This window comes from Urocampus carinirostris, chromosome 12 (genome assembly GCF_059441175.1).
Source record: "Urocampus carinirostris isolate Australia breed hairy pipefish chromosome 12, RoL_Ucar_1.0, whole genome shotgun sequence".
Lineage (NCBI taxonomy): Eukaryota > Metazoa > Chordata > Actinopteri > Syngnathiformes > Syngnathidae > Urocampus > Urocampus carinirostris.
The window spans coordinates 41,657,640-41,677,954 of NC_142360.1; the positions used below are offsets into that span (position 1 = coordinate 41,657,640).

Below are 20,315 nucleotides of genomic sequence, written 5' to 3' on the forward strand. Positions count from 1 at the left end.
GAAGATACGCTAACAGAGACCAACAGACCGGGACTTCATCTCCCAGCATAACCCGCGCGGTCTCTTTCTCCCGTTCCTGTTTCTGCTCCACTTGCGGGATGATGAGCAGCCGCTTCGGCGCCGGCCCGGAGGTCCAGAACCGAACGCCAGCCCAGAAAACGGATGTCATGGGCCTCTCCTGTTCAGCCTTGAAGTTGACGTCAGTGGGTTAGAGGAGCCGTCCCTGAGCCGAACCCAATAGAGCCACGTCTCCCCGCCCCGTCCAAATGATGCCAAGTTCGTCTGCGGGTCCATTTGGTGGTACCGGAGAGTCCGCTGACAGCTGGTTCTGGACCTGCAGGGGGACCCTCGTCAGTGACGTCAGGGAGCAGTGGGAGAGGCTCAGCTCATACTTTCCTCTTCCTGAGGCCGGTTCCGGTTAGCCCAGAAGATCAATTAAACCGAGTGCGTCTGCAGTGAAGACGAGTCGATCACAGAAGTTGCCTCCGTTTTTCCGGGGTTGGGTTTCGCAATGCAGTCAGTCCCGTTAAGACCAAATAAGTGGTCGGCTTAGAGGCCAAACGTATCGTAGGGCTAACGCAGGCGCTGCTACCGGTTGGGATTCTAGACCAGAAGCTCAGTTGGACTGATTGCTCCGTCGTGGAGAGGACGGGAACTTAGAGGGTGCTTCGGGGCTTCCATGATCAGGGGTTTGAGCCGGGTCTATCCCGCTGAAACCAAATGAGTGGTCGACTCAAGAGGCTAAACGTACCTTAGGTCTAACGCGGCCGGCAGTGGACGCCAATCCCGGTTAGAGTTCGAGACCAGAAACTCGATTGGACTGATTGCATCCGTGGTGGAGATCAGGTGATCTTAGAGGGCGCTTCCGGACTTCCGAGGTTAACCTAGTGCAAATTCGGCGGGCAGCCTCTCGGTTTCAGGGGGCGCCGGGCCCTACATTTCGGTCCTAAAACCAGAAGAAAAGAGAGAAATAACAAAACATCTGTCCAATCAGCATGGAGCGCTCTGGCAGCGTCCAGCTGGAGGTACCGGACTTCAGCAATGCGGTTCTGGCCCACCTCAACCAGCTGCGGGCCCAAGGTCGGCTGTGCGACATCGTGGTCCACGTGGAGGGTCAGAGCTTCCGGGCTCACAAGGTTGTCCTGGCGGCCAGCTCGCCCTACTTCCGCGACCACATGTCCCTGGGCCAGATGAGCGCCGTCTCCCTGACGGTGATCCGCAACGCCTCGGTCTTCGAGCAGCTGCTGGCCTTCTGCTACACCGGACGCCTCCGCCTGCAGATGCGCGACATCATCAGCTACCTGACGGCCGCCAGCTTCCTGCAAATGCAGGAAGTCATCGACCGCTGCACCCGCATCCTAGAAGGCATCCACCTCAAGATCGGCCTGTCGGAACTCGACCCGCCGCCGAAAACCCGCCGCCCGGAGGCGGCCGTCCGGCCCCGGGAGACGCCGCCGCCCCGCGGAAATCGGACCGACCGCTGGTTGGCGGATACCCCCGGCAAGGAGGCGGACCGGGGCGCCATCGCCATCAAGACGGAGCAGGACGAGCGGCGCATCGGACCCGCCCGGGCTCCGGCCGACGAGGGCGAGGGGGCCGGTGCCGACGCTTCGGGGCGCACCACGCCCAGGCCCTCCAGCAGCCTCGCCGATGCCGACAGGTGAGTCGCGACCGTCACGGTCGATGTCGATGTCCCGTGTTTCAATGTTGTGTTTGGAGGTCAGGAAAACGTTTGAATTTTGGATGAAATGCATTGAAAATTCTTGGGATTGTTGCTTTTGCCGTGTGTCTTGGTGCAGTCTGACTATAGACCACGCGATCCATTTTTCAAAAAGCCCTTGCTCCGGTGGTTCGTCATGTGAAGCGTCGCTGCACCATACTGACCCCCCCCCCCCCCCCCCCAGAGGAAAGTTCTTCTTAGAAAACCGTCCCTTTTGGCTCCTCAGATTATTTTATAATTTTATGATATTTTAAGAATAATAACAAATGATTTAGTCAATTTACATGTTTCACAGGCGATCCCTGAAAAACACATGAAATCTGAATCAAAGTATTTATTGTTTTAAAAAATGGTTTCGCTTTTTAAACACGGAACGGATTGAAAGTCATCGACAAGATGGCGGACTATGATGTCACCTCCCTCCAGATCGGGGTTCTCAAACTCACTTGGGTCTGTCGAAGCCAGGGTCTGGGTGAGGTCGGGACCGAATCCCATTTTCCACGAGCAAAGCTCTGATGAAAATATTCTGCTCTTCTCAGTACATTGTTGAGGCGGAATTCACGTCAGTTTATAGCAGCCCCGTGACACAAAAAGAGCATATATAGGGACGGCAAAACGAGCTCAATGGATGTGCAAGCGGCAAGGTTGCCACTTCATTTCTGTCTTCAAAGCCAACAAAAGAAAAAAAAAACCTTCTTTTGATCAACACTGGATTCTTTTCTTTAAAGGAACTGGAAAAGTTGGAAAATTGGCATTGAAAGTGCTTGAAAAAAGCGGCATCTGCGGATGATGCGCTAGCAGCGAGATAACGACTCTATAGCCAGCGTCTTTTGTGTCTTCCAGGCCGAGCCCCTCGGTCAGCGTCCCCGGTGAGGGACGGCGAGCCAAAAGCCAATCGCCCAGCAGGAGCCAAGACCTGCGACCTGGCAACTCTCAGGTGAGACGGAGGGGCGGGGTCTATCTGTCGGGTTCCTTTCTCCCGCTCGGTACGGGTGCTTGAAATCCGTGAAATCGCTTCGATCCTAATGGTTTTTTTAGAACGTCAGGTAAAGGCTTGAATTATGGGTGAAGTGTTTGAAAAGGCTTGGAATTGTTGCCGTGTTTCTTGGCAGTCTGACTGTAGACCACGCAATACATATTTAAATAGTGCGTGAAAATGGTGCCGACACGCCCGCTCTTGTGGCTTGTCACGTGAGGCGTCACCGCCCCCTACTGGTCGCACCCAAGAGGACAGCTCCATTTAGAAAAACGTCTCTTTTGGCTCTGCTTACTGAGAAGAACTGAATCTCTCAGCTCCCAAATAGTATTTTCTAATGATATCATTTCAATCATTTTATGCACCAAATTATTAAATAAAGATAAATGTTTTGCAAGGGAGCCTTCCAAAACATATGAAATAGATATGAAAATATTCACAGATTTACAAAAATCCAAAACAATTTTAGCTTTCTACACAACGAACAGATTTCGAGTCGACCGATAACACAAAAAACCTGAAAATGCAAAACAATTAAAAAACAACTCTTCAGTGCTCTAAATAAAGGACAAAATGAAAAATAACGATTTCCAATTCTATTTTAGCCTTTCCCTCGTTGTAAACCAGTTTGACGTAGCCAAGCTGCGCGTGCATCCTTGAAGCAGACTGGCAGAATTCATGTCAGTTTATAGCAGCCCCATCAAACAAAAAGATCTTAGATCAGATCATGTTCGATTTTTTTCTGGAAAAATGAAAAAAAATGGCCTTGAAAGTGCTTAAACGGTGCTTGAATTTGGCCATTATAAAGGTGTGTTTGTGCGGTTGTCAGGGAGAGGACACGGTGGCGACGGAGGACTTTGCAAGAGACCCGGCAGGCGAGCGCTGGTTCCGCTACAACCCGCGTCTGACCTGCATTTACTGCTGCAAGTCCTTCAACCAGAAGGGAAGTCTGGACCGCCACATGAGGCTGCACATGGGTATCACGCCTTTCGCCTGCCGCCTGTGCGGCAAGAAGTACACCCGCAAGGACCAGCTGGAGTACCATATCCGCAAGCACACCGGCAACAAACCCTTCACCTGCCGATTCTGCGCCAAGAGCTTCCCCTTCCAGGCAATCCTCAACCAGCACCTGCGCAAGAACCACCCGGGGCACGGTGCCCAAAGCGCCTCGCCAGAGACCACCACCGGCGCTAAGGGGGGCTCCCCGGGCCCAGAGGACCCCGAAGCCGGCGGCTGCCAGGCATCCGTTTCCACCACGGGGCCCGACTGACGGCGGCCCGCCGCTGCACAGGGGCCCCGCCTTAGCAGCGGCGGACGACGAGGGCCTCCGAGTGTCCCTGCTCCAAGGGGAAACGCAGGACCACCCCGTGGCCGGCGACCCCCAAGCCTTCGTCTCCACCACAAGGCTCGAATGAAGGTGGCCCCCCGCTGTTAAGGCAGAGCCCCTGTGCAGCGGCGGACAGCGAGGCCGTCCACATGTCCCTGCTCCTGGGGGAGCCGCAGGACGACCCCAGGGCCGGCGGCCCCCAGGCGTTCGTCCCTTCCACAAGGCTCGAATGACGGTGGCCCGCCGCTGCTAAGGCAGAGCCCCTTTGTAGCAGCGGACGACGAGGGCCTCCACGTATCCCTGCTCCCAGGGGAAACGCAGGACGACCCCGTGGCCGGCGACCCCCAGGCCTTCGTCTCCACCGCAAGGCTCGACTGACGGCGGGCCGCCGCTGCTAAGGCGGAGCCCCTGTGCAGCGGCGGACAGCGAGGCCGTCCACGTGTCCCTGCTCCTGGGGGAGCCGCAGGACGACCCCAGGGCCGGCGGCCCCCAGGCGTTCGTCCCTTCCACAAGGCTCGAATGACGGTGGCCCGCCGCTGCTAAGGCAGAGCCCCTTTGTAGCAGCGGACGACGAGGGCCTCCACGTATCCCTGCTCCCAGGGGAATCGCAGGACGACCCCGTGGCCGGCGACCCCCAGGCCTTCGTCTCCACCGCAAGGCTCGACTGACGGCGGGCCGCCGCTGCTAAGGCGGAGCCCCTGTGCAGCGGCGGACAGCGAGGCCGTCCACGTGTCCCTGCTCCTGGGGGAGCCGCAGGACGACCCCAGGGCCGGCGGCCCCCAGGCGTTCGTCCCTTCCACAAGGCTCGAATGACGGTGGCCCGCCGCTGCTAAGGCAGAGCCCCTTTGTAGCAGCGGACGACGAGGGCCTCCACGTATCCCTGCTCCCAGGGGAATCGCAGGACGACCCCGTGGCCGGCGACCCCCAGGCCTTCGTCTCCACCGCAAGGCTCGACTGACGGCGGGCCGCCGCTGCTAAGGCGGAGCCCCTGTGCAGCGGCGGACAGCGAGGCCGTCCACGTGTCCCTGCTCCTGGGGGAGCCGCAGGACGACCCCAGGGCCGGCGGCCCCCAGGCGTTCGTCCCTTCCACAAGGCTCGAATGACGGTGGCCCGCCGCTGCTAAGGCAGAGCCCCTTTGTAGCAGCGGACGACGAGGGCCTCCACGTATCCCTGCTCCCAGGGGAATCGCAGGACGACCCCGTGGCCGGCGACCCCCAGGCCTTCGTCTCCACCGCAAGGCTCGACTGACGGCGGGCCGCCGCTGCTAAGGCGGAGCCCCTGTGCAGCGGCGGACAGCGAGGCCGTCCACGTGTCCCTGCTCCTGGGGGAGCCGCAGGACGACCCCGAGGCCGGCGTCCCCCAGGTAAAAGTTGTGTTGTTTTTTTGAAACGCATATGAAACGCTAGGCCAAAAGTTGGACGTCCCTGCAGCAGATGGAAATCTTTGTGCCCGGGGTTACACCACCTCTTGTTCACGTAGATAGCGAGTCCGCCTCCTCTCCGCTTCCCGCAGGCTTTTGTGTCCCTGTCTGCCCTCCTCGTCAGCGTCCGGGATGCTAGACGTGAGCCACGTTTCCGCAAAACACAGCAAACTGCACTCCCTGTTCGCCTTGATGTTTTTCACCAGCACAGCCAGTTCGCGTAGTTGTCAAAAGGGAAGAAAAACACCGAAGATAGAAGCAGACAATAAAAACAATAAATCACAAAAATTGCGAGTTAACAGGGAGCTGCCGGATAGGAAAGCGCCGCTTTGATCTTAAGCTTTTTGTCTGGAGTTTTGTCTTAAAATATATTGTGTGGTTATCAAACTATTTTGCCGTTATGGCTCTTTGAGTCAGAAAGGTTCCCGACCCCTGGTCTACACCACGCTACTACAACAATTTCTCACGATACGCGTAAAGGCATTTCACAAAAATGTTCAGAAAACGCCCTTATGGAAATGATACAACAACAAATGACTTTGGTGTGGAAAAACAATTCTGAAGCGATTAGTAAGAAGTGTACGGACCCCTGCTGTGAATGACTTGAGCACAACTGCGGCCACAGGACAGCACTCGTCTCTCACACCGCTCTGGTGGGATTTTGGTCCATTCTTCTTCCAGCCTTCTCCACACTTCAGTGATTGGAGTGGCTTTCTTGACCATAAATTTGTCACCAAGGATTTCCCACAGGTTTTCTAATAGGATGAGATCAGGACTCTGAGCAGAAGTTGTTTATTGATATTAGTCAGCGTTCAAACAGCGTTCTCATTCGTCTAAGAGACAATCAGCTCTCTTACACCCTCCGGAGCAGACACATCCCGTCGGCCATATCACGTGTTGTTTTTCCCCGAAGTTGGTGCGTCCTCCTCCAATGACGCGTTGTTTTTCTCAAAGTGCACGCTTCCAGGAATTGACAGTGTATTTGCAATGTTTCTCATCAAAAGTCGCCGTGACCCAGCCAAGTTCCCGACAGCTTGTTCCAAACCAAGCCGAATGTTTTTACGTCGCTGAGATTTAAACCCGGGAGAAAAAAAAGCCTGGAATTTCACGTCCAAACGAACGTGTCCTCATTATGTCGATAAGATCCGACGTCATTATTCTACAACAGGCCACGTCAATGATTACGGGAAATGCTTTACCCGTTTGCTGTATGTCATGGAGATTTGCATTCGCTCGGCCCTGTAGCTTTATAAGAGGCCTGACTCCTGCTGTCCCAAACCATGACACATCCTCCTCCACCTCTCACTCAATCTTAGACACACTCTAGGATTAGTCTTTCTCCAATGTGTCGCTGAATATAATGCTTTCCATCCAAACCAAAACCATGACATTTGCTGTCATCACTGAAATCAGTTCTGTAACAGTTCTCCTCCTTCACTTGCCGATTCTGCGCCAAGAGCTTCCCCTTCCAGGTAATCCTCAACCAGCACCTGCGCAAGAACCACCCGGGGCACGGCGCCCAAAGCGCCTCGCCAGAGACCACCACCGGTGCTAAGGGGGGCTCCTCAGCTCGAATAAGTTGGTAGATTCAATGCTCTTGAAATCACAGATTTGGAACTGTCAACTTGTCTTGGTATGGCTCGTAGGGTCATCCCTTTCGGTTTCATCTGGGCAACCTGCCGCCGGAGGCTTTGGGTCACTTTAAAACCATCCTGCGACGTCGGTGAAACTGGCGGTTGGAATGCCAGTTAAACACGGGTTGACAGGTAATCAAGGAAATTGGCATTAAGTGGGAGGAAAATGAACGTGTTTTCTAATTTTCATCAGTGCAAAATACAGTTTTTTGAAATACCTTATCCAGTTTGTGAAAAAGTCTTGTAGTAGCCTGGTATAGACACAATAAAAGGTCCTTAAACTGTGGAGATGATTTCAAGATGTTCTCTAATTTGGATCACCAGCGTACGAACTCACGATTCATGCCAGAGATTCATTTCTTTGCGTGTCGGAATGAAAAATGCCTATTATTCGGTCGATTGGGAGAACTTTATATTGAAAAGCGTGGACCGGAAACTTCTACCGGTCTTAGGACACGCCTCCGGTGACCGATGACCACATCAACATTTAAAAGGCTAGGAGGGAAAGCCTGCCCCTTCTCTTTTTCTTCCAGAACAGCAGCCTCAGAGGAACCTTCCTGGCCTTTGCCCCCACGGACGATGGGGGAAAATGAGGGCCGAAGCTTAAACGGTCCGCGAATCGGTTCCTCCGTTTCGATTGGCTGAAAGCCATAGCCGAAGATGGAGTGGTCAGGGGAGAGAAAGATTTTGTTTTCCTCCATGTGTGACCATGTTTCCATGTGGTGCTTTTCCTGACCAAAAGGTAAGCTAAGAAAAAAATGAATGCCGGGCATGTATAATATCATTCTGACACGCTACATGCTGTCGTTTATCTTAAAACCGGGCTTATTGGACAGTACTTTCGACCGCTACATAACCCCTCCCCCCTCCTCCTTTTTTTAACACTGCGGGTTCTCTTGTCTTTTTCTTTTTCTTGCCTTGTAAATAAATCTTAGTTTGCATTATTCGTGTCTTTCTATTTTTCCTTGGGATCCATCAATGATTATAAATACCAATATACTGCAAAAACGATCATTTGAAGCTGAAATCCGTGACGTTCGGAGTATTGGCTTCCTCTATGATAAATTCTAGAGCCAAAGAAGATGTTTGGACACGTTCTGATGTGGGATCTTCAGCCCCACCTAATGGGCGATCCTGTCACCAGCAAATCCGATTTTAAACCCGAATTAGACAATTCCTGCGACATTTGTGACGATTGGGCTCGGCTTCTTACCATGTAGTTGTTAACGGTTAGACGTTAGCATGTAATCATTAGCGTGTAGTCGTTTGCGTTTACTTGTTGGCATGTACTTGTTAGCATCTCCTCATTAGCATGTATTCGTGAGCATGTAGTCGTTAGTGTCGACGCGTTAGCTTGTAGTCGTTAGCATGTAGTCTTTAGAATCTACTTGTTAGCATGTACTCGTTAGCTTCTACTTGTTAGCACTTGCTCATTAGCATACAGTTGTTAGCATCTACTCGTTAGCATGTAGTTGTTAACACTTAGACGTTAGCATGTAATCGTTAACATGTAATCGTTAACATGTAATCGTTAACATGTAATCGTTAGTGTTTACTTGTTGGCATGTACTTGTTAGCATCTACTCATTAGCATGATTTGTTAGCATAGATTTGTTAGCATGTAGTCGTTAGCATGTAGTAGTATTTAGAATCTACTTTTTAGGATTTGCTCATTAGCATACAGTTGTTACCATGTAGCTGTTAGCATGAAGTTGTTAGTATATAGCTGTTAACATGTACTGGTTAGCATTTACTCATTAGCATGTAGTCCTTAGTATCTACTTGTTAGCATGTAGTCGTTCGTATCTAATCGTTAGCATGTAGTCGTTCAGGTGTAGTCATAGCATCGTTTTGGTAACATCTACTTGTTCGCATCGACATGTTTGTATGTAGCTGTTTGCATGACTAGCCATTAGCACGACTTGTTAGCATCTACTTGTTAGCAACTACTCGTTAGCAGCTACTCGTTAGCCTGACTCGTTAGAACGTATCCGTTAGCATGACTCGTTCTCGTTAGCATCCGCACGCGAGCACGGCTTTTGCTAAAGGTTCCGTTTCATGCGGGTCGGTGACCCCCCCCCCGGAAAGCCTCCGCCGTGACGATAAAAGCTTCTTCGTTTCGGACGAACGAGACGAATTTGAGGTCGTTGTGACCATCGCGTCGCTGGGGTAACGGCTATCGCTAACAAAAGACGTGTATGTTTGGGGTACCCTCGACACATCGGCAATAGTGGGTATACCGGTACCGATGAAAAGAGCCCCACCTGATCGGCGGGCCACGCGTCCCCGACTGGGAGCGGGAACCCCGGCGTTCCCGGAAGCGGCAGCCGGCGCTAATCCTATTAGCGACGCCGGGCTAATCCCGGCGGCGGCGGGCCAAGAGTCCCGTCCTATCCGTCGTCTCGGCCCTTTCCGTCTCACCCATGGACGAGCTCCTGCTGGCCGGCGGCGGCAGCGGCGGCGAGGAGGACGGCGGTTCGGAGCGTTCCTTCTGCGCCGCCGGACCGGGACGGGGTCGCTTCCGGCGTCTGAAGGATTTCCTGGGCGGCGGCCTCCGATCCTCTCTACGAAACTTCGCCAAGAAGAACGGACTCCTCACCTTGTCGGTGGCGGCCGTGCTGACCGGATGCACCCTGGGATTTATGCTGAGGGGTACCCAGCTCTCCACGCAGGTAATGGGGGGGGGGGGGGGGGGGGCACCCTGGGCAAAACCTTTGGATCCAGATTTGGGGGCCCCCTATGACTTGATCATACATTCCATGTTCTACCCCAGGGGTGGGCGACCATCCAGAGTGGCCAGGGGGCCTGGTCGGCTTCCCAATTTCAGCCGAGCGGTCCCTCCTGGTGACCTTGACAACATCCCATAAATATATATTTGGAAATAGATGAGTCCCCTCAAATCCCAAAGCAAGACCCTATATTGAAAGTATTTGATTTGATATGGAGTTTGGAAGTACCACTGTAGAATTGTTGTCGTATTTCTGCAGGACATTTTTGGAAAAGTGTTTTGGATTTAGAGTAATCATTACTGTCTCTTGTTCCCCCTCTCTTTGTCTCTCTCTCTCTCTGTCTCCCTCACTCTACCTCTGCCTCTTTTTCTTTATCTATATTCTTCTCTTTCTCTCTATTCTCCCTCTATTTCTCTTGATCTTGCTGCCCTTTTCTCTATCTTTCTCTCTCTCTCTTGCCCTCTCTCTTGGTCTGTGTTTTTTTTCTTTTTTTGTCTCTCTCTCCCCTTCTCTCTCTTTTTCTTTCTCTCGCTTTATTTCTCGTTCTTTCCAATTCATCTCCCTCTCTCTCTCCCTTTCTTCATTTCTGTCTCTCTTTTCCTTTGTCTTTTTCTTTCTTTTTATTCTTCCATCTTCTCTCTCGTCTTTCCATTATTTCTCCCTTTCTTTTTCAGTTTTTGTCCCTCTTTCTTTCTCCTTTTGTCACTAATCTAATGAGGAGACGGTGTCGTGCAGGTGGCGTGCGGCCTCCGCAGTTCAAAGGTGACTCGGCTTTAACGGGATCAAGGCTAGCCCTGACACGTGCGTGCTAAGCTAGCCAGAGACGCCGCCGCCACCGCTGCCACGCCCGCGTCGTTTCTTTAGCAAATTGGCCGTTTTCCCGTCACCGGAGAAACGGCTCTTTTGGCTCAGCTCGCTAAAAAGAGTCGGCTCCCGCATAGCTCTACGGATTTTTGCGAGAATCTCGAAGGGAGTCGGCTCCCGATCGGCGGGGAATCGAAACCGGCTCGGTTCCGGTCTAGACGGTCAAATCGACGGGACCTGACTGACTCGGTTTTGTGGTAAACCGCAGGCCAAGATCTACTTCTCCTTCCCTGGAGAACTTCTCATGAGGATGCTGAAGATGCTCATCCTGCCGCTCATCACCTCCAGGTAGGCGCCCGTCTTCACGTAGCTCCGCCCGGTCCGTCGACACCGCCGAGGAGACTAGAGCTCACCGAGAGCTAGCGTGCTAACGTGCTAACGCGAGGTCTGGGCGCGCAGCTTGATGTCGGGCCTGTCCTCCATGGAGTCTCGGGCGTGCTGCCGCATGGGCGTGCTGACCGTCACCTACTACCTGTGGACCACCTTCATCGCGGTGGTGGTCGGCATCGTTTTGGTCATCATCATCAAACCCGGCGTCGGAACCGACGTGGAGAGCAACCGTTTGGGCGGCGGCCCCGTCATGACTTCCGCCGACGCCCTCCTGGACCTCATCAGGTACGCCCTCCCTCGAAATCCGTCCGCTAACGCCACTAGGGGGACGACAAAGGACTACCGGCGAGAAGGGGGTGTGGGACTGAGATAGCAGAGGTGTCACAAGCCAGAAACAGACACGGGACCCGACAGCGTTCGTTTTTACTCTGTTTTATTGAAAAAGAGAGCAGCGCTCGCTTCCACCATCCGATGATCGTCGGACACGGGTAGCGGACGGCGGGAACGCGGAAGTGGCACCTCCGTGTCGTGCGAGGGTCGTCGTGGGCGGCAGGAAAGCTGGTCGATAGCCGGGACGGGGGAGCGAGCAAGGGCGGTAACCAGTCCAGAAAAGAGGTCGGCAACAGGTATCAGGCAGGAAACAGGGCGAAACGGGTCAATGGCCGGGACGGAGGAGCGAGCCAGAAACGGGTCCAGAAACAGGTTAGGCAACAGGTATCGGGCAGGAGAAAACGGGTCAGGAGAATGTCGGAGAATACAAAGCTTGCCTAGATGAAAGCATAGGTTTGCAGACGATCTGACAGCTTCCTCTCGGAACACGGGGATTTAAAATGAGTCAGGGAACCAATCGGCGACCGGGGCTGTTGGCGCCAACGGGGCAGTCGCACGTGCCCCGAATCGGCAATCGTGACAAGAGGAGGAGATCTTGAGAGGAAGCTTGAGACTGAAACTCGAGAGGGGATTTTGGGGTGGCGAGAATCTCGAAAAGGAGACTCAGGAATACCTTGAAGGAGACGGTAGGAGTGGCAGGTCTTGGAGTGGAGAAACCTGAACGCGGAGGGAATCGAAGGAGGTCCGTGGAGGGCAAAGCTTGTCGTTGGAGGTGACTAAAACTCCTGGGATTTCAAAACGCCTCATCAAAGCGAGGTGGGAGCCCGAGTTATTCATAGCAATGGTGGCGGATTGTCACATTGGAAACACCTAGGGAGATGCCATCTTTTGAGGACAGGAGGGATTGCGGGCGCCAAACCATGACAAAAAGGTCTCACTTTCAATCATCAAACTATAGACTGTAATGTCCTCTTGCTACTTCTCCTTCTACTCTGTTTGTGCTGTTCTCTTGAGGGAGTAGTACACACCCTCGTGGGAGATCTTCAGTTTATTGGCCATTTCTTGCACGGATTTGCCTCTATTTCTTAGAAGAAGAATAGACTGTGGAGTTTCACACAAAAAGCCTCTTTTTCTCTTGCTATTCTGAAAGCCACAGTGTGACGCTCAGGATCCTGGACGAGCTCATAGGGAGGTCAATTTTTTAGCTAAACTGTTTTCACCTGCGCTAATATCATTGAACCGTTAGCTTTCTGACACAATGGATAGATGGGATGTACTAGGAGAAGACTGAAGTGCTGCTTGCTGGAAATGGGCCTCCACAAACTAATGCGGATATGACGTTAAAATGGAAACCTGTGCAGGTAAAATAGTCGTTGACCAAGGTAACAATGTATGGCGCAGGTGTCAAATAGGCGGCCCGCAGGCCAGATTAAAGTTCTAATTTGGTTCGCAAAACAAAACACTGGGAGGAGCGGAAGAGAAAAATGAGCGGCGCTTCTACAGGTGTCCACTTGATGTCGCCAAAGCCTGGTATCACTCGAAAGCAACCGTAGTAGTATTCCTTTCTCTCCTTCTCCCTTTCTTGCTCTTTTTCTTTTCTTTCTCTTTTTTCTTTCTGGCTCTCTTTCTCTCTCTATTTTTTCTCTTTCTTTCTCACCCTCTCCTTTTTTATTCATCTATTTCATTCTTCTCTCTCTTTCACTCTTTCCTTCTTTCTTTAGCCTTTCGCCGTATTTCTTTCTCTTTCTTGCTCCCTCTGATCGTTCTCTCTTTTTTTCTCTCCCTCGATCACAAGCTGCCGAAAGCACATTGACGCACTCACGTGAATCCAATTAGCAGCGAAGCCAACGAATGTATTTTTACACCGCGCGGCAGCAAGAGTCAGATTAGCCTGATTTCGCACACGACGGCGAGGTGTGCGGTCGGCGAACGGGTCGGCTCGATGAAGCGGCAGTTTTGAAGCGAACGACATCTCCCCCTTTTATTCCTTTCTGACTTTTTGTTCCATCGAAACGAATCGAAGCGGGGAATCGGAATCCTTTCGATGATCCTTTGCCAATTTAGCGATCCTTGAACACACGGGCGGTAGGGGCAGCATTTCCTGTGGCGTGTCTTAGACAAGTATCGTCTGGTGGCGCCCATCCCTCTCCAGGTTGTGTTCCCCTACACGAAAGTGATACTACCGCTCCACGGTTAACGGTAGCGGTCAGACACGGCACCTTCACGAGTCTGCATTGGTTCAAATCGGAATTCCTTTCGTTTAGAATCCTTTTTAGCACCGAAGAGTTGATCGTTGACTTTTGTTTTCGGGGATTCTGTGTCGATTGACGTTAAACTGGCTTAGTCGAACGCGTTCAAAGTGAAAAATAACATGGTTATAATATAGTCGAATACTAGATCTTTTTAAAGGAACGATTTGTGCTCAAACGTCACGTTCTCCTGGGAAATGGAGGAAAGCGACCAGAGAATGTCAATCGAAGGTTATTGGAACCGAAAGAGACGGCTTTTTGGAGCGAACCGGATGGAAGGATGCCATTCCTACTAACTGTGGTTTGCTCCGCCCACAGGAACATGGTCCCTTCCAATCTGATCGAAGCGACCTTCCAGCAGGTGAGGTCCATCCGGTGGCTCCGGTCGGGCCGGCGCCCGTTCACACTTTCCCTTTTTCAGTACAAGACGGACCTGGTGCCCGTGCTGAAGGTGCCCGCCCGGACCCTGGTGCCCAATTTTGTGTACGTGGTGCCGGGGGATCGGGACGGCAAAGGGCAGACCGTCCTGCTGGAGCTCACGCCGCCTCCGGAGGTGGCCTACAAGACCAAGCCCGGCAGCAGCCAGCAGATGAACGTGCTGGGCATCGTCATCTTCTCCGCCACCATGGGTGAGATCTTCGCGACGTGCCCGCCACCTTAAGAAGGTTGAGCAAAGTTGGTAGCAGAGGAATCCCCCTTTGCCCACTCGGCATCATCTCGTAGACCGTCGTCCGATTCGTCTACTCAATCTTTTCTCTGTCGACGGGTCCAGATCACTGGAACTCTTCCTACGTCTTTCAGGAAATGTGTCCACCTCTTTCTGCATCTCTCGAATGTCAACCCTTTGCCTTTGAAACTCTTAGCTCATCTTTGAACTCGTCAGGTCCAAAAAAGCCAGGCGAAAGGTAGCTCGTAAACCGCGGTCTTCCGTATCGTAACGGGACATCTTTAAAACCTTTGCAGACCTGGTTCTTTGGAACCCAGTTATATGCACTGCTTATCCACACAAGGGTCACGAGGGTGCCAGAGCCCGTCCCGGCTACCTTCGGGCAGTGGGCAGGGGACACCCTCAACCGCTTGCCAGCCGGTCGCCGGGCGAACAGAGACCGACGAACGGAGTGCCCGTAGGCGACCGGCGCAGGCACGGGCAGAACACGCAAACTCCCCACTGGGAGCTAAATTGAAACTCTGTGACCCTAGTGAGGATAAGTGGCGCAGAAAACGGACGGATGGACTTTGGAACTCCTAGTGCATTTCTTTAACTCGTAAAATTCTCGATGGCCCTTGATCAGTGGCAGAACTTCTGTAAAACTTGCTCGACGGCTCTAGAATTTGACTTTGTTTACTCGGGAACTTGTAGCGCATCCCTTTTATTTGTCTAATGGAAAAAGTGGCAGGAACTTATCGTCCTGCTGGTGAACATCTCGATGATATCGGAGCAAGAAATTCTGCGGAGCTGGCTCTGCTCTCTAGATTTCGATTCTGTTGACTCTAGAGCTCGAAGCGCATCTCTTCAACTCGCCGCTGGCAGAAAATGGCGGCAAGTTGCCGTCGCGCTCGTAAACACCTCCGTGACCTTCGATTTCTGAAAAATACATTTTCGGAGCAGACCTTATTGCCTCGTCTCAGAAATATAAAAACGAGATACGGAGAGATCTTGGCAGGAGAGGTAGAAGCCGTTTATTGATCTTGGTCAGTGTCCAAAACAGAGTTCTCATTCGTCTAAGAGACAATCAGATTTCTTATACCCTTTTGGAGCAGACGCATTCTTAGTACGTCCCCTCGCGATGACGCACTTGTTTATCTCAAAATGCACGCTAGCAGGAATTGACAATGTTTCTCCCCAGAATGTTTTCGTCCTCTTCCGATTCTCCAAAGTTACACAATTTCCAAGAAAATCGTTGGCTTGTTCCAAGCCCATCAGAATGTTATTACTTGGCAAGCCCAAGGCGAGTGTTATTAATAATAACACTCAAACACGGGAGAAACAAGCCTGGGATTTCCTGGAAGCTCCGACTCCATGAAACCACACCAACACTTCCAGTCATTCTGATATTGTATCGGCTCCGTTTTCCAAGCGAGCACTGAGGCGGAGCGATGTCATTGCAGGACTGTTACTGGGCAGGATGGGCGAACGAGGCGCCCCGCTGGTCAACGTGTGCCAGTGCATCAACGAGTGCGTCATGAAGATCATCAACGCTGCTGTGTGGTGAGCGGACCGGCCCATGGAAAACCAAGAGAACAGTACTCTAACCCCTAACCCTAACCCCAACCCTAACCCTAACCCTAACCGTGGTATTTAACCATCAAAATGTACCGTTTACTAAATTGTTCGAATTAGCTATCTGACTACATTAACCGAACAGGACCGACATTCCAACAGTTATGCGCGCTCGTCTCTTGAGAGAAAAATGACCAGGAAGGCCGACATTTCCACACGGGGGCGGATTTTTATTATTCCTAACAGCAGATCGAAGTGTAAACAGGAGACCACCCCCGTTCGAGTTGCCCAGGATCATTTATACATTTCAACAAACAAAACAAAGACATCTTACTATTCCCCTATTGGCTATGTTTCCTCTGCAGCTAACTTTAGCTTTCTCTATTGGCCATCTTCTCACCGCATGACGGCGTTTCAGCTCCTCCCACGGGCGTGCCAAGGAAGCCGCCCGGGCTCCACAATCTCTGGTCGTCCTGCATCAGCACACCCAGGCGTCCTGTCATAAAAATCCTACACAAAACATCATTTCACACAGCCTGCCCTGACCTTTTATTGTACATTGAACTAAAGCACAGTCAGTGAATATCTTTACTGCATGAAACTGAACACATGTAACTTGTAGTCATATCAAATCCTTTGTAGTCAAATGTATAAAATCCTTTAAACCCTCGATCCTTGACGCCATACGCCAACCCCTACCCCGAGGATGACACGACCGTCCGTCTTTTTAGGTACTTCCCGTTCGGCATCATCTTCCTGGTGGCCGGCAAGATCCTGGACATGCAGGACCCCAGCACCCTGGGCCGTAAACTGGGCTGGTACGGCGTGACGGTTCTGGCCGGCCTCTTCGTGCACGGCCTGGTGCTGCTCCCTCTCTTCTATTTCCTGTTGACCCGGAAGAACCCCTTCACCTTCATCCGAGGACTGCTGCAGGCCCTGGTCATCGCCCTGGCCACCTCCTCCAGGTCAGTGCGGGGACACGGTTAGAACTCCGGTAGAACCAAGCCCAGGACAATCGAATATCTGGCGGCGCGTAGGAGCGGACGGGTCGGCGTCCTGCCGGTCCGGGTCTCGAGCGGTCCGGGTCTTGAGCTGTGTTTTTTTCTGGGGGCCGGGGGTCCCGCAGCTCGGCCACGCTGCCCATCACCATGAAGTGTCTCCTGGAAAAGTGCCACGTGGACCGTCAGATCGCCCGCTTCGTGCTGCCGGTAGGCGCCACCATCAACATGGACGGCACGGCGCTCTACGAGGCCGTGGCCGCCATCTTTATCGCCCAGGTCAACGACTACGAGCTGGACTTCGGACAACTCGTCACCATCAGGTAAAGACCGTCGGGGAGACAAAAAAAAGGAAGGAAATGAGGGAAAGACCAAAGACAGAGATGGAGGGAAAGAGGCTGCAAATAAGGGAGAGATGGAGGGAGGGAGAAGTACAATAGAAAGTGAAGGGAGATGGGGGGAGAGAGAGGTGGGACAGATGGAGGGAGAGGGAAGGGGACATAGAAAGGGACAGAGAACGGGAGGGAAAGGGGGGAGAAAGAGGGGCGAGGGAAGACGCGACGGAGTAAAGGGGCGGAGAGAGCGGTGTGGAATCCGAGGGGTCCTGATCGGAACCTGTGCCCTCAGCATCACGGCCACGGCCGCCAGCATCGGAGCGGCGGGCATCCCCCAGGCGGGCCTGGTTACCATGGTGATCGTGCTGACCTCCGTGGGCCTGCCCCCCGATGACATCACGCTCATCGTGGCCATCGATTGGATCCTGTGAGGCCTCGCTCTCTCTCCCTTTTTTTTCTCTTTCTGGCTTTCTCTATTTTCTCTCTCTTTCCCTGGAAGGCAGCGGTTTGCCTTCTTGTTCTAGCACCTAGCGCCCCCCCCCTCCCCCCTTAACCCTCCGAGCCGAAAAGAAAAAGAGGGCTAACCTCCAGGTGTGTGTTTGGTGCACGCAGGGACCGCTTCCGCACCATGATCAACGTGCTGGGCGACGCTTTGGCGGCGGGCATCATCGCCCACCTCTGCCGCAAGGACTTCCCCCTCAACGGGCAAGGCAAGGTAAAGAAACGAGCACGCCCGAAACCCCCCAAAAGACAACCCGGGGGACGGATCCCCGGACTCCGGGGTAAGAATACCCAAAGAGGGAAAAGGGAGACGAGAAGCTCGAGTCAAATCGAAATCTAGGGAGTGAGAGGGAGAAAAGTCAATACAGAAAAAGCTCAAGAGAGAGACAAAGCCGAGAAAGCCAGAAGGGGAGAAGTCAAGATTAAAAACAAGAGAGGGGTGGAGAGAGAAAGAGAGAGAGAAAAAAAGTCTCATGATTACTGAAGCCACTCAGCCGCGCCTGCTCATTTGGCGCCACCCGCCGCAAGTTCCGATCGGCTCCCGTTCACTATTTCAACCCTGTTTCCTGTTGTCAGTCCGTCTGCCGATCTCCGTGTATACTAGGCGAGCCTTTTTGGACCCTGACCCCCGCCTGTCCCGTTTTCGCTTCCGTTTGTCTCCGGCGAGAACCCGTTTTGATCCCGATCACGTCCGCTCTCCCGTTCCGGCTCACGACTCCTTTCCGACCACGACCGCGTTTTTGCTCTCCTGTCCCGGCTACCGGCCTGTTTTTCCGTCCTCGACACCGCCGTCGCTCGCTACGGAAGATCCGCTTCCGTCTTCCGGTCGCGATCGGAGTACCGGAGCGCCTAGCGGGCGCCGAATGGTGGGCGCGGCCCTTTCTCTTTCCTTTAATAAACGTCACGCGATCGGGTCCCGTTTCCGGTTTGGTCCTGAAAAAAAAGAGTGAGAGAGGTAGGAGAGAGGGGTAAAGGGAGAGAGAAAGGGAGAGAGAGAGAGGGTGATGAAAGAGTGAAGGGGTAAGAAAAAAGAGAAGGGGGAGAGGGAAAAGAAAGAGCAAGAGAGGGAGAGAAAAAAGAGAGGGTGTAGAGATACAAAAAGAGAGGGGCACTGGCGAAAGAGAGAGAGGCAGAGAGATAGAACATAAATGATAGAGAGAAAAGAGAGGGAAGGAGGAAAGAAAGAGGGAGAGTGAAAGAGGGAAAGGGAGAGCAAAAAGAGAGCATATTTCCTTTTCTTTTCCCGCCTTTAGAGCGCCCTGTCGTACAGCACGCACGAGCGCTTTTTCACTTCATTTTCTTTCTTTTTGCGCGAGATAGGCATGAGCAGGTGAAGCCTTCATTTCTTTTCCTTTTCTTTTCCTTTTCCCGCCTTTAGAGCGTCCCGTCGTACGGCACGCAGGAGCGCGCGGACGTCCCCATGACGCACGTGCACACGCACAAAGACGGCGAGGACACTTTCCAAGCGCACACCGTCTACTACAACATCTGCCAGGTGTGAAGGCGCCGGGGCGGCGGCCATCTCGCCGACGCCCGAGGACCTCGTGTCGACCGGACCGGCCCCTCGGCCGGAATTCTCAGGGTCCCTCGCGGAGACTCGGGGGCGGCCCGTCGGCTCTAGCGTTTTGCCGGCGGAAAAAAAAGAGAGAGAGAAAACCGACAGAATGCTAAAGTGAAAGACAGAGAGAAGGAAAACTGTATAGAGAAAGAGAAAGCTAGAGCGGAAGATATGGAAAGAAAAAGAGAGGGAGAGGGAAGGACTGAGGGGAAAAAGAAGAGGGAGGAATTGGGAGAGAAGCAGAAAGCTAAAGAAAGAGAGCAATGGAGTAGAGGGAGGGACGGTGGGTGAGAGAATGGAAAGGGAAGAAAATGAGAAAGAGGGCGGGGGAGAAGAGCGGATAGAAAGAGTGTCAGAGAAGGAGAGACTAAGAAAAGAAAAAGTGAAGGAAGAGAAAGGGGGAAAGGGGAGAAAAAACAAAGACATTGGGCAGAGGAAGAGTGCAAGAGAGAGAGAGAAAGAGAGGGAAACCTAAAGAGACAGACAGGGGGAGAAGAAAAGAAAGGGAGCAAATAGAACGTGAGAGAGAAGGAAATAGAGGCAGACAAAGAGAGAGTGAGAGAAAAGGAAAGAAAGAGCGTAAGAGAGGAGAAATGGGGGAGGGAAAGCAGGATAGAGAGAAACAAAACAAGAGAGGAAAAGAGGGAGAAAGGGACAGAGAGGAAGAAAAAAAAGAGGAGGGGGAGGAGACTAAGGGAGAAAGACAGGAAGGGAGGGAAAGAGAGAGGGCGATAGAATGAAAGAAAAGAAGAAAAGTGAGTGAGAGAGGGAGGGAGGGAGAAAGGAGAAAAGGAGGTAGAGAGAGGGAAAGGAGAAAGGGAGCAGCCCCCCAAAAACTGAAGAAAAGGCAATTTCACAAAATGGAATGAAGGAAGAGTGCCTTATTGTTTTGAAGCTTTTCACACTGGAAATGTTCTTTTTTTTTCTTCTTGACATTAAAAAGTTTCTCCATCGTCTCCTCCTCCATTTTCTGTACCTCCGTCCGACGCGCTTCCCGCAGCGTCTAGAGAAGCGGCTCTTTCGACTCGGCTCACCCGATACGGGCGGCTCTTTCGGCTCCTCGCCAAAGTTCACCCGAAAGACCCGGACAAACGGACCAGCAAACTACCCCAAAATGACCGAA

General features: G+C 52.6%; 2 protein-coding genes across 3 annotated transcripts; both read left to right on the forward strand.

Moving 5' to 3' along the window:
• The first annotated feature begins 81 nt into the window (after window positions 1–81).
• Window positions 82–8,021, forward strand: zbtb37 (zinc finger and BTB domain containing 37). The gene is made up of 3 exons (XM_088350140.1): window positions 82–1,660; window positions 2,564–2,657; window positions 3,526–8,021. Exons 1-3 carry the CDS (start codon window positions 996–998, stop codon window positions 3,964–3,966), a joined length of 1,200 nt encoding a protein of 399 aa, XP_088206266.1. The 5' UTR covers window positions 82–995; the 3' UTR covers window positions 3,967–8,021.
• Window positions 8,022–9,460: 1,439 nt separating this feature from the next.
• Window positions 9,461–19,853, forward strand: slc1a8a (solute carrier family 1 member 8a). 2 transcript variants are annotated; one of them, XM_088349491.1, is made up of 11 exons: window positions 9,461–9,749; window positions 10,879–10,958; window positions 11,070–11,285; window positions 13,898–13,940; window positions 14,001–14,208; window positions 15,689–15,788; window positions 16,532–16,765; window positions 16,927–17,121; window positions 17,426–17,560; window positions 17,746–17,848; window positions 19,013–19,853. In XM_088349491.1, exons 1-11 carry the CDS (start codon window positions 9,501–9,503, stop codon window positions 19,133–19,135), a joined length of 1,686 nt encoding a protein of 561 aa, XP_088205617.1. In that variant the 5' UTR covers window positions 9,461–9,500; the 3' UTR covers window positions 19,136–19,853. The 2 variants fall into 2 exon arrangements, with proteins under 2 accessions (XP_088205617.1, XP_088205616.1); XM_088349490.1 differs by having other exon boundaries at window positions 13,898–14,208.
• Window positions 19,854–20,315: the final 462 nt, after the last annotated feature.